General features: G+C 41.3%; 1 protein-coding gene across 2 annotated transcripts in view; it reads right to left on the bottom strand.

Moving 5' to 3' along the window:
• Nucleotides 1-12,516: 12,516 nt before the first annotated feature.
• EDNRA (endothelin receptor type A) overlaps nucleotides 12,517-14,660 on the bottom strand; it is a 104,474-nt gene continuing 102,330 nt past the window's right edge. For both annotated transcript variants that reach the window (XM_070611646.1, XM_008527444.2), the window contains exon 11: nucleotides 12,517-14,090. In XM_070611646.1, the coding sequence (XP_070467747.1) occupies nucleotides 13,950-14,090 (141 nt within the window). In that variant the 3' untranslated portion in view covers nucleotides 12,517-13,949. The remainder of the gene's footprint in view (nucleotides 14,091-14,660) is intronic.

Raw genomic sequence — 14,660 nt, forward strand, 5'->3', positions numbered from 1 at the left:
GCTTTACGCCATACATAGTCTAAATACAAACTAAAGTCAGTTCCACTCCTCTTCTGGTTTGTAGGGCAATTTCTGGACAGTTCTGCCTGATCCTGTCTTGGTTGGAAGATGAGGCTTCCCCCTTACGTTACTGTCATCTCACAAAGTATTAAAGTCTCCAGTGATGGATGAACATTATTGCAAACTGTATACTCATCGATGATGAGTGGTGGATGCTCCTTGGGTGATAATCTGAGTGACAGCTTGGATTGAGTCATGTTCTGTTCAGTCCTTTTTATTGAGATGGAAGGGTCTTCTCCCACCCTCTCCTTGAGGTTTGTTCAGTTCTTCCTTGATGATGATACTTGATTTATTAAAGGAATACATGAACATGACTTCCACAAAGACTCTCTTGGCTGTGGGTGATTATCTAAGACAGTGTTCTCCAGCAGCTCCCAGACCATGGCCAAGAAGGGCTGGACTTCAGGGCCACAGCTGGGACCAAAGTCTGTATGCCTATAATCCGATGCACAGGGATGGGAGTACGGTGAGACTCCTCCTGGGTCCCTTAGCATATAGTGCTGGATTCCCATAGCTCCTGCAAGGGCACCTTTGTCTGTAGATGGATGCCAAATTGTTGTTGTTGAGGGGGGCAATGCAAGTGGGGGATGTCTTATTTGGCCATCTTGCTGATGTCACTCATAGTTTGAATAATTCTGGAGAGCGCTAGGGCATAGGGGCTGTCCCTAGTTGTTTGGTACCTGGCCCTGGGGTGATTAGGGCAGGGAATAGTGGCCCCCAGAGGCAGATAGAGAACGTGATTGGGGTATGGGCTGTGGATTGGATGGTTTGTGTATGAAAGGTGCGCTTGCAGGCCAGTTGTTTGCTATCTTAGGGTGACTAGAAGGTTGGGCTCAGCTGGTTACCTCTCTCTTAATGCAGTCTCAGGGCTTCTCCATATGGTTCCTCGTGGGAGGTGGCTGGTCTTCTTACATGTTGGTTCAGGGATTCATGAAACCACAGTGGAAACTTCTAATCCTCTTAAAAATCTAGGACTGGAAATAGCAGAGTGTTGTGTCCACTGGTACATTATTGGTAAGCAGTTATAGGCCAACCAAATTCATTCATGAGAAGGGGAAATAAACTCTATCTCTCCATGGGAAGAGTGTCAAAGAATTTGTGGCCGTCTTTAATCCACCAAAGCTAATAATGAAGAAAGGAAGCCCCTCGTCCCATCCTTTACCTCTCCTGATACCTGTTTCCCAGAGGCAATTATTTTCAACTTTTTAACTATTGTTACTGGTATTTATATTTTGAACAATGTGGTTACACTGCCATTTCCCTGGATTTATCAATTTTACACATTATTTTTTGGCTTCTTTTCAGGTTAAATGAGGTCTTACTTCAATCTCTCTCTCTCTCTCTCTCTCTCTCTCTCTCTCTTGTTTACACACACACACACACACACACACTGCACACACATTTACCCTTCTCTGATTACCTCAATAGAGCAATGTCATTATTTGGACGATATTAGATAATCTACTAATTCTATCTTTTCTTCCTGGAGACAAGATCTCCTTTCCAGAACTTTCTGTTCCCCTGCTCCTATCTGGACTGGCTGCTCCAGGCCTGCTTCTGCTCATCTGTCATCCTGGGACTTCTCTTCACTATTATTCTGGGAAGTCTCTTTGCCTTTCTCCTATGTTGAAGTCTCTGTTTTCCTGAATCCCATGTTTTCTCTTTTTTGATTAACCTCCTTGTTTTACTGGAGTCAATTTCTTTTATCCCTAAAACTCATCTTGGGTTTTTCTTTTCTTTTTAGCATTAGTAGAAGTCATTTGTCTTATTGGGGATGGAAGGAAGGTGATAGTGAATGTTTGAGCAACCTTCTCCAGCATGGAAAGCAAAGCTCTTGCTTCCCTTTCAGGAATGGGAGATCTGGGAAAAAAGTTTCTGGAGAAAGCTCTTCCTGCTCTTGAGGAAAAGGAACTGATTCTACGGGACCCAGGTTTAATGGATGATCATGGCTCTACCTATTAGCCACTAATAGCTGCTGTCAGAAAAAGAGAAAATAGAGCTTTTTTTGGTATGGTAACAGAAGAAGAGGAACATAGGTTTAATTGGGAGAAACTGAGGAAGGGAGAAGAAGTGTATATGGGGGTGTGGAGGTGAACTCAAAGGCTAGGAGATAGGGGTCACTGCCAGAGAAGTTCAAGTTCACACCATTGATGGTCCTGACCTTTATGGAGAATTTCATATTGCTGGCCTCAAGTGTCCTGCCAGTATATCATACAGCCACTGTGGGTATGAAAGCAATACCCAGCTGAATCTCCTCTCAAATAGAGGAAACTGCTTTCTTATTTGCACCCTCCCTTTACCTCCAGGACAACGATAAGATCAAAGGAATCCTTGAACACCTAGTGAGGAGGTTTGTGAGTTGAACTGAGCATCCTCGAGCATCTCAAGCTGGAACATTAGAATTGGTCACTTGCACTATATATACAGAGTAGGGTCAAAACTGAATCAATCTAAAATGACTGTGCAACAGTTTAGCTTCTATATTTCTATAACTGACTTCATCTTCCTCTGGAGCTACTTAAATTCCTGGTGATTGTAGAAAATCATTTTTTAAAGCTTATGATTAAAAGGTAATTTAATCTCTTCCAGTTTAATAGTTTCATTTTATGAGTGTATATATATATACTTATATTCAAACAATTTAAAATTCAAACTCTCCACCAGAGTTGTTTCTCTTCTGAAGAGTCTCCCTTCCTTCTCCTTATACCCAAGATGGTGTCTGGGTACAAGGAGGAGCTTATTTAGCCTCATAGCTTTGGGGAAGGGCTCCTTGTCCAAGTGATATTGTTCACTCTATTTTCCTGTTGATCACCACTGGGGTATATATTCACCTCTGCAGTTAGTGACTTCTATCCTCTCTGCATCCCCTGCTGAAATGTCCAGTTTTGTCCTCCATTGGCTGTGTGGCTTACCCTGTCTAACCTGTGGCCTTCAGTGTCATCTCACCTCTCTTGATAGTGACACAAAGGCAAGCCCTCTAGCTCTTGACTCTTGATTAGCTTCCGTGACCTTCTCTATATCCTTTCTACACTGCATGGAAAAGTATGGGAGACTTGAGAATAGCTAATACAATCCTCTCTGTCTAACAACTCATGCTTCTTTCTCCTTAGCTGCAGATACCCATGTTGGTTTAGGCCAGGAGACACTCTGAGGTGGTCTGCTCACGCATTTCAAATAGGAACTGTAGCACACAAGGGCCTTTTTCTATGCAGGACACAATTCACCAGTCTGAGGCTCCCATCTCGTCTCTTCCACATCTGATTTCTGTCTCCACAACCCACCCCTCAACTGTCTGAATCTTAGGGGTGTGGGGCGGGAGCACTGAAACCCTAAAGAACCCAGGTGGGATGTGCATGTTGTTCCCTCCTAAGCTTTTCCACTGCTCACTAGAAGAGTATGTATTCTCCCCAATCTAGTGGATAGTTCTCTTATCATGTCCTCTTCTGTGGACTTTTGTTCTAGATGGTATCTGCCATCCCCTCTCCTCAGGCGATTAGGCTGTAATGGTGGAAAGAGCTTCAGAGACAAAAACAAAAACAAAAACAAACTCACAAAAATCTGGATTACTAAAAAGGAAAATGTTCTGCAAGGCATTGAAAATGATTTCTCATTACCTCTTTTAAAACCACTCTGCAGGTCTAATCCTATATCTGTTCTCTTGAAATCTTAGGCCAAGCCGAGAATTTCTGTGGTCACTCTTTAATAGTTATAAAGTGTTTTGTTCACAAGAACAGTCTTATATCAACAATAGAAATGTGCAGGCCAGTGTAACAACCAAAACCCATACTTGTATCTAATTGTCATTGTATAAGTTTCAGCTCAAAAATCTTCTCCCCAGAGAGGCCTTCTCTGACCATCCTATATTAAAAGTAGCCTCAGGGCAGCCTCCCAGCCACTTTCTATTATATTACCTTGATTTAATTCATTTAACATATTTATACTGAGGGCTTACTATGTGCATCCAAAATTAGTCCAGGCACTGGGGATATTACAATAAACAACATAGACCGGGTCCTTTCTCTATTGGGAAGGGGTAGACAATAGACAAACTTAAATGAGCAGGGAAAATATCATTTAGCCATATGTGCTGTGCAGAGAATTAAGACAGAGTGCTATAGAGTGACTGGGTGACTAATTTACATTGTGCGGTCAGGAAAGGTCCCTCTGAGGAGGTGACCTTTAAGCTGAAATCCAAATGACAACCTTTTACTTGTTGCATACTGTGTAATCAACAGAGGCAAGAGCTTGTAAGATTGTACGTCATGCAGCATAACTCCTAGATGAGCATACTCGAGCGTAACCACACAATGTTCCCTGAGGTATTGGGACAACCTGGTGGAATGATGAGTGATCCCAAGCATGGTCAGAAGTTATGCCGTTATTTTGCCTGAACCAATTCATGGTTCAGTAGAATATTAATTTCCCATGACCCTTCTACTATTTGCTTGAAAGAGACCCTGGGATGCTGGGCTGATGACAAAAGTGGATGTCTGTATCAACTAACCAAGCCTAAGGAATTGTGCAATTTGTAATGGAGTTGCTAAATGTCCACAAATGACGCAGAATCTGAGAAACAGAAGGTCATGTAGAGGAAGTACTGAACTCAGGCTCTCTTCTGCCTGTTGAATTTTGGGCCCAGGAACATTTGGAAATTGCGCACTCAGTGGAGGAGGAGGACTTAGAAAAGAGTCTACCATTTTATAAATTCTCCATGGACACACGGGAAAGGAAGAGAAGCCTGTTAGATGGCTTCAGGGCTTCCTCTCCACCAGCCCCCCGACCCACAGATTTGGAACACTGAGAAAGACTCTAATGTGGAGCAGCTATGAGACTGGGAGACATTTGTAGACAAAGGCTTTAAGGTACAGTTATTGAGGATAATATTCATCTTTAGTTTATTGGAATTATTTGAGCCAATTCCTGTAATAAATCTTATATATAGCTATATATACATATTCTATTGGTTCTGTTTCTCTGGAGAACTCTAATACAATAATCAGTTGTTAAATTGAAGAAAGTTTAACACTATCATCACCAAAAATTAGAGATAAATTTTCTCCCTCTATATAAACTCATTACAGAGCAACATGTTCATTATAGAAAGAAGTCATAGTTATGGTTTCTATTGGTACCTATAGATAGCCTTGAGTGTGGATGAGACCCCTCTGACTCCAGCTATAGGTCAGTCTGCCCTGAGTCCCTGAGGAGCTGACCAAGGTGAAGAGTTCATCCATACACGTGCACTTGGATGGGTATCCTTCCAGGATGTTCCTGTAAGGTACTATTTAAAAATGGCACTCTTCTATCTATGGTACGAACAGGCCCTGTTCTTGTCCCTAAGTGTAAAATGTAGACAAGGGGCATTCATGAGTAGGAACTCGTAGGAAATCACAGCCTGAAGAAACAGATGCTGTTGATTAGTCAGAGAGGAAGAATCTTTCTTCCTTTCTGAGGCTGCCATTTCCAACTCCTCTCATCTCTCCTGGGAGCTTGACCCATCAATAACCTTGCTTTCATCCACCTATTATCTCTTCATTTTACTGGCCTCAATTCTTCTGTCTTGAAAACGCTGAGGTTGTTTTTCTCTTGAAGAAATAAAACCCGTTCCTTTGAACCTGCTGTTCCCTCAAGCTGTCATCCTAGTTCTCTAGGACGCTCACTGTCAAACCCTTTGGAAGAGTGGCCTGTGCTTGCTACCTGCACTTCCCAACCCCCCGCTCACTAATCTCCTTACCTCTTTCGTTGATTTCCAGCTTCACAAATGACCTAAACCTTCATTTGGCAGCCACTTGGGAGAGGCATGTTCTCTTAAAGGCAATTGCAGTTAGATTTTGATACGAGGAATATTTAGATACACAGAAAAACTTAACAGCCATGCTCCAAAGAGCCTGAAATGGAGTTCCTAGAGTGGTCTATGGGAGCACCCAACAGAAAGGTCACGCTCCTTCACAGCAAATGGGACTGAAGTTGAGGGGGAGGAAGTTGGATTGCCAATTAGCAGGGAGGTCTCATACACACTAAGATGCCCCAGATCGAGAAATTGAGAGAGTGGTTTCAAATATGAGCCCGAATTTAATTTGCTAAAGAATCTAGCATTTTCAATGTCTGGAATTTGCCATTTATGTTCAGCAGTGAAAGAGAAATGTGCACTGTCCTTGGTCAGTTTCTTCCAGAAGCAGACCTGGAGGCAAGGATTTGGGTGTAAGTGGTTTGTTAAGGCACAACCCCAGGAAGAAACCCATAAGGGAGTAGAAGCAGCATGCTGGGGAAAGGGAAGAAGCTAAGAAAGGTGAGGTTTCAGGTGAAGTTGCAGACTCAGCCTGATCTCCTGGGGTGCTTGGTGTTTACCTCACCTGAGACACAAGAGCTGGGCTTTTGCACTCCCATACAGTAGGTCAGGTCCTGGTGGGGGTGGAGGTGGACATAAAATCCCCAGGCACTGCCTCTTCCCCTTGCAGGCTAGGAGGCTCCAGTGTCTAAGGGCAGGCTGCTGAAAGTTGCAGGTGCAAATAGTTAGTAGCAAAAACACTGAAGCTGGGGATGGGTGAACAGAGCCCGTACAAGAGATCCAAGAGGATCTGGTCAGGTCTCCGACACTGTCTGCTACATACGCTTAAAGGTAGATGCTCCTTTAGGGTGACCGGGCCCGTGTAAAGTGGAACAATTGCAAGGCACCCAGAGCCCTGAAATCTTTAACAATGAATCAATCTAGGACTGGTGGGGCCATTCTGGAGACCATCTGGCAGTAGTAGGGATATTAACTATGCAAAAACCCTGGGACCCAGCAGCAATTCCACTCCTCTTTAATTGTCCTGGAGAAATCCACAAGTCTCCATGGAGACTTGTACAAAGATGTACAGTGTAGCCTTGTTTGTGGTAGCAAAGGACAGGATAAACTAAACATAACATACACACACACACACACACACAAACTATATATATAATGTGCAAAGTATAGGCATTTTTCCTCCTTGCATACATGGATCATTCATTAATTATTGTTTTTTTCTGCAAGGGCTTTAAATATATTCTAGATCTGTTTTATATATTATTTTTATAATTTGAAGAGAAAAAATTATTTTTAAAGAAAATAATAAAAATTGAGAAATTGAGCTAAAAACGTGAAAAAGCAGCAGAACAAGGATTAGCAGGATATATGGACAATATCCTCCCAGATGAAGAAAGGAAGTGGTACAGCTATTCTCCCTGCCCTTTCTAAGGCCATGTGGGTTTTCCTTTGGGAAGTCACCCCCTTACCGCACCCCCCTACTCCAGCTCCAGGAGTTGGCCCTTCTTGGCCTGAGCTGGTCAGCAGAATTCCACCCCTCTTAACAGGGTCTAGATTGAGAGGGAGGAGCAGTGATCAGGCCTAACTCCATAAGGCTTCAAAAAATAGAGAGAAGACTGGACCTCGGAGATCATTTTTTTCATTAGGCACAGATGTACACATGAAAAGCCTAAAAGGGCACAGATGTTCTTTAACCTTGTCACATTTAGTAGGTTTTCTTATTTCAAGATATTTTAAAAACACAGGAATTTAACTGCAGTTAATTCCAACTGTCACACTTTGAGAGAAATAGGGAGCTATAGTTAGGAGGAGAAATGGCTGTAATTCTGTAAAAACTTGCATAAACGGGAGTGAGTCAGGGCTGTGCCCGGTAGGCGCCTGGGGCCTGTGATTTGGCTGATCATATGCCACCACGCAGTCTGGGCAGGGTCCTTTACTCTCTCTCATCTGGGACAAATCTGTCACCCAACACCAAATATACAAGTGTATCTACTGTCGTAGAATCAAATCCAATTACAGATGATCAGTTCTACGTAGATAAATTAGGTAAGGGACTGTGGTTTAGGACCAAAAAGGAAAAATGTGTGGAATTATCTATATTCCCTTGGGAAGATTCCATGACTCTTCTGATCATATCTAGGTTTGGCATTGCTGTTCCCAATTTACTACCTCCCAGGAAGAAAAGTAGAATCTACTGAATAATATTGATGCTAAAACCTTGGGAAACCACGAGATATTAGGACTGCTGGCTTCATCAGATCAAAACTGAACTCTGCTAGCATGCCTCACGGGGAAAGCGCGGCTTTGCAGTTACAAAATTATTTCCAGTCCTTGATTATTCCTTGATTCTAAGAATTGTGGCCTGTCTCCTTTCAGTTTTAGAAACAAAAAATTCAGAGTATCAGTGCTGACCAAATATAGACACTGGTTTCTCTTTGTTACTACTTAGAGGAAAGTGTGACACAAGCTTCTCCAAATGTAGGATTATTAAAAAACCCACTGGATGGGGCCAGCCCCATGGCTGGGTGGTTAAGTTCGCGTGTTCTGCTTTGACGGTCCAGGGTTTCTCCAGTTCAGATCCTCGGTGTGGACCTAGTACCACTCATCAAGCCATGCTGAGGCGGCATCCCACATGCCACAACTGGAAGGACCTAGAACTATGTACTGGGGGGCTTTGGGGAGAAGAAGCAAAAAATTAAAAAAAAAAAAAAACCCACTGGAGTTTTTCAATGTGAAGACCCCACTGAAATTTTAGAAATAATCAATGGCATATAGTGGATTTGTGCCCTGATTTAACTTTGCTTATTTGAAGTATGGAGAAAAATCAATAAATACTGTGCCGTACTAGATTATGTTACAAATAAAGGAATCATAGACTCAGAAGACATATATAGTGTCTAATACTATATCGTGGACTGGTAATACTATTAAAAATAACAATAGAGGTAATAGGAAGTGAAAGATTCACATTTGTCTTGGCTGTTTCTTGGGATTAATCTCCAATTTGTTTCATTACCTTAATAATTTTAAATTTACTGGATAGATTTCTTTTTGGATGGAGAAGAATATATATGTATTGACTGAAAAAACTCATGATGTAGAGACAATACTATATTGCTTATTATTATGTGACTCTCCTAGCAGTAACATGCTCACTAAAATAAGAATTGTAGAAGCAGGAGACCTCACACTGTGTTCACTGGTGTTACCAGCTTAGGTTTAAAGAACTTTGACTACTTTTGCCTTTGTGCCTTTACTGTCCCCTATGCTGACATCTACTAAGACACCACTAAGCGCGTCAGTGCATTTATTTATTTATACATCTGGTTTCATGTTCCCAGCAACTAGCACAGTGTAATATGGTGGAGTGAAAAGATAAATCAAGAGGGAGAAGTAGTGGGGGAAGAACAGGTGGAGCGCAGGGGATTTTTAGGGCAGTGAAACCATGCTAAATGATACTGTAATGGTTGGATAACTGTCACTGTACATTTGTCCAAACCCACAAAACGTACAACACAACAGTGAACCCTGATGTAACCTATGGACCTCAGTTAACAATACTGTATCGACATTGGTTCATCAAATATACCACACTAGGGGCCAGCCCCATGGCCAAGTGGTTAAGTTTGCGTGCTCTGCTTTGGAGGCCCAGGGTTTGTGGGTTCAGATCCTGGGCGTGGACCTACACACCGCTCATCAAGCCATGCTGTGGTGGCATCCCACATAAAAGAACTAGAATGACTTACAACTAGGATATACAACTATGTATTGGGGCTTTGGAGAAAAAATAGAAAAAGGAGGAAGATTGGCAACAGATGTTAGCTCAGGGCCAATCTTCCTCACCAAAAAAAAAATGCATACCTTGAAAAAAAAATCACACTAACACAAGAGGTAAATAATAGGGGGAACTGTGTCTAGGGAAGGGGGAGAAAGAGAGTATGTAGGAAGTCTCTGTACATTCCAATCAATTTTTCCATAAACCTAAAACTACTCTAAAAAACATAAAGCCTATTAATTTAAACAACAAGAAGAAAAGATAAATCAAGATACCTTAGATGAGATGCTCTTAGAACATGTGTATTGTAAGCAACAGAAAACCAAACTTAACTGGCATAGGCACAAAGGTAAATGTGTTAGTTTGCTTACTCAAGTCATAAGAAAGCATTAGGGAAAATTGAACCAGGGACTTCAATGCTCTTTTCCATCTTTGTAACACTCTAGATTGACTTTCTTCATAATGCCCAAACCATGGTGGCCAGCAGCTCCCAGGCTCACAACCTTTCAGGCTTCCTACAGGGAGAAAGAGTTTTTCTTACTTTAGTTGTTATTAGAAAACTCCCCAGGGGATGCTGGGCAGCCTAGCTTGGAAATGTGAACACCTTTAGACCATTTATGGAGGTTGAGAGACAGGCTCCAATTAGAGGGTGGCGTTTATAAGGCTGGAAACAGGCATGATAGGAAGCAATTGCAGTTTTCCTGGCAAGAGAGGTTGGTGGCTGAGAAAAGGGAAGTAGTAGAGAGAAGTGGTCAGATTCTGGATATACTCAGAAGATATGGTTGTAAGGTTTTTTTTGAGGCATTGCATATAAGGTGTGAGATAAAGGAATGGGAAATGACTTCAAAGTTTTTGTCCTGACAACTCAAAGCATGATATCATTTTATACATGACAGTGCTAAAATAAAGCTGTCTTTAACTGAGCTGTGATGGTTAATTTTATATGTGAACTTGCCTGGACTAAGGGCTGCCCGTAAAGCTGGTAAAGCATAATTTCTGGGTGTGTCTGTGAGAGTGTTTCCGGAAGAGATTAGCATTTGAATCAGAAGACTGCGTGAAGTAGATTTTCTCTCACAGATGTTGGCAGGCGTCATCCATCTGTGGAGGGCATGAAAAGAACAAAAAGGTGGAGGAAGGGTGAATGCTGTCTGTCTCTTGAGCTGGGACGTCCATCTTCTCTTGTCCCGGACATTGGTGCTCCTCGTTCTTGGGCCTTTGGACTTGGGGACTTACATCAGTGGGCTACCCCACAGTTCTCAGGCTTTTGGCTTCAGATTGGGAGTTATACCATCAGCTCCCTTGGTTTTCAAGTCTTTGGGCTCAAACTGAATTGTATCACTGGTTTTCCTAGTTCTCCAGCTTGCGGATGGAATATTGTGGCATATTTCAGCCCACGTGATCATGTCAGCCAATTCCCATAATAAATCTCCTCTTCTATCTATCTATATATATCCTACTGGTTCTGTTTCTCTGGAGAATTCTAACACATGAGCAGAGGAATATTATGGTGGCACAGATGACAGGGATATCAGCTTAGTTTTAGATATAGTATATGTGTTAGCCTTCCAGTTGGAGATGTCAAATAAGCAGTTGGAGATATATGTGTCTCTTCCTCCAGGGATCCACTTGACACGTTGTTTATTGACTGTAATTGTTTATTGTCCGACTCCTTCCTCTAGAATGCAAGCTCCATGAGAGCAGGAACTTAACCTATTTTGTTCACTGCTATATCCCCAGTACCTAGAAGAACTCCTGGTGTATAGTAGATGCTCATTAAAATTTAATGGAAAGGTGAATGAAGGAATGAAGGAGAGAGTTAAGTGCTCAGTACAATAAAGTAGGTTGAGAATAGAGTACAGTTAGGAAGTATCTGTTTGAAAGTAAAATCACTTTCCTGGCTATGACTAGGGAGAGGTTTGCAACAGGTACTGTGTATCAAACATTTTCTATGTAGAACCATGTAAAAATGAAGAGACACCTACAAGGCTCTGTAAACTTTTATTTTATCCTTACGGGCCACTACCAATGCAGGGCCTTGGCTTCTGGCTCATTTCTACAGATTTACTGGAACGATGTGATAAAGGAGGAAACTGAAAATATTCCTACTAGTAAACCATGGTTACTGACTGGTCCATAACAAAATGCACATTGAAGCCTGTGTGGTTATTCAGAAATCTATGACCTTCTGAACTTATAAAATGCATTTTTCATATGCAAGAGACAAGGCATCTTAAAAAGAAAGACAATTGTCTAAACAAAATGGTGGGAACTTACGGCTTATATTATAGGCATATATCACTGCACGTGATACACCAGTGGAGTAATGGAATTTGACTGCTAACATATCAAGGAGCCCTGCAATTGGATCACCTGGAACCTGATATCATTTTATAGATGACTGTGCTAAAATATAGTCCAACAAATCAGCTTAGCTAATTTATCCTCAGTAATATGTCTGATGAAGTCTGATAGAAACATCAGACCACTTGTCAATCTCATCACCACATTGCGTGGAGGATTGGGACAATATAATGCTTTAAAGTTTAATGACTTTTGCTCCAGCACAGGAAAAAATACAAGCCCAAATACTGCTTTATCAAACCAACCAACCAAACAAACAAAGCCCTATTGCTAACTCATGGCTCGTCCCCTTTCATGCTGCCTCCCATATTCCATTTGTAATGATAACATGGTCACAAGATTTATGAACACAGATAGATTAAAACTGACTGAGGCCAGTTGTCATGAACAACCACCTAGATTTCACTCCGAGTGTGTGCTTTGGCGTCACTCCAGGGCGTTATTACTAGGTCACATTAAGTCCATCCATACCATCACGCACATGCATATATCACACACACAAATACATCCCATAGAGACAATCACAAAAAAATTGGTTAAAAGAAATGTACAGTTGTTTATATATATTTATGTACACACAGTAAAAGATTTTCTGCTATACTCACAGTCTGTAAACATCTTGGAAAATGCCCAGCAAAAGTCACTGTGGGCCTTTGAAATGGTGACCATGTGAGGAGTGGGGGTGGGGGAGGTGTTTAGGTTCCTACTGGAAACCCAGAGAAGTGAAGAACCATAACTTCATGGTGGCATTTGGGGGTAATTATATTTCACTGACATGATAAACTCAGCTGGCCACTTTGAAATTATATTTCCTATATGGAAAAGAGAATGACCACAAAAGTCTTACTGCCAGTTAACATTTTAAGAGAAATCAAGAGACTATGAGGTGATATGTATAATGTTTATATATGTGTACATATATATTGCATGTACACACATACACATGTTACTATTACAAAAAAAAACTCAATGAAAATTTCCAATTCTTCTAAAAATATTCGACCCTTTTCTCCAGAGTGTGCTTTAGCTTTCTACGCATTACACTGACAGTCTTGGGCATAGTTAAATGACACATACATTTAAATTTTGGTACATGATATTGATTTTACATAAGATACATTAAAAAATGATTTGGACTTGTGAAAAATAGAACTATTTGACTCAAGCATTATTTTTAAATTTAACATAAAAATATGCTCAAGAGCTATGATGAAACACCATTAAAAAAAACCAATTAAAAATTCTTTGAATAGCAGCTATTAAACTGCCATACATGAGTATCAGTCTGTGCTGTAAGTGCTTGTATTTACTGTAGCTTGAGAATTCATGTTTTAAAAATAAAACAATGACATGAGAAACATTAACCTACTTGCTTACCTGAATTGTTTCACTTCTTTTTTTTATCTTTTGCAAAATATGTGTGAATAGGCTCAAATTAATCATTTTCAGGCTACTGTGAAGTTAAAAAGTACTGGCACTGAATGACGTTTCAAATAAAGGTGACTTAAACCCATACTGTGTTTGGCAAGAAAAAAAAATCACTTAAAAAAATAGAAAACGTTGTCATAAATCTCTAAACTCTCATGGCGACCAGTTCTCATTGATCATATGACAGAACTGCCATGAAAGCTAGTCATGTCTTCAAAAACTGTATTTTCATGCAAAAATACTAAATATCCTTCTGGTTTAATTCAACAGTCTCTTTTCCCCCTGCCAACTCCCACCATTTTTTAGTGCTGAATGTAACATGCAGAATATGCAAATTAGATAAATTAAAGAAGCGAGATTCATTGATTTTGTGGGTATAAAACAGTCCACCCTCCAATGTTTTGGAAAGCACTTTTCAGGGGGTGGGAGTGCGTCACAGGAGAAGGATCAGAGAAGAGATTTCTGGAGACACAGTTGCCGTGATTTTTTTTCTCCAATAGGATTTGAAGGCATATTGACTAATGTTTCGTAATATGTTTAGTTTATACTGTCCTTATGGCTGCTCCTCTCTGTGTTGTGGTTGTTTTGTTCGTGGTTCTTCCACTGGATGCTTGTTCCATTCATGGGGACCGAGGTCATCAGACTTTTGGACTGGTAACAGCAGCAGCAGAGGCAAGACTGGGAGAAGGAACAGACTCTAAACAACATGAGCCTCACAACCCATTCCCAGCAGAGTTTGGAGGCCTTGGGCCCCCACCAACAAGGGTCAAATCCAGACACATCTCGGGACAGAATGTGAGCCTTAACAGGAATCTAGAGTATGGAGCCTGTTATCCCTAGGTAGAAGTTAAACTGTCCATTCTAGTCCAGAGAAATGGATCCCTCGTTTCTTGTTTTAATTTATTCATCATGTCAAAGAGGAAGGGAAGGCAGTGTTGGCCAGAGGGAGAGCCTTCTCTGACTTGGGAAGGGCTGGGAGGGGCCTGGCATTTATCCCTTGTGCACCAGCAGCATGACTCTCTGCATCGGGCACCTCATCTGATGCTCATACCAGCTCATAATTCCAAGGTGGTAGGTGCTATTTTCCTCATTTTTATGAATGAGGACAGTGAGGCTTAGAGAGGATATTAAGAGGCAGAACTGGAATTAGAACCCAGGACTCTCTAGATTGGGCTCTTAACCCTGGGTATGCTGCCTTTTTATGAAGATCAGTCAAAAAATGTGTTTAGGGGACCGGCCCAGTGGCCA

Source organism: Equus przewalskii, chromosome 2, assembly GCF_037783145.1.
Source record: "Equus przewalskii isolate Varuska chromosome 2, EquPr2, whole genome shotgun sequence".
NCBI lineage: Eukaryota > Metazoa > Chordata > Mammalia > Perissodactyla > Equidae > Equus > Equus przewalskii.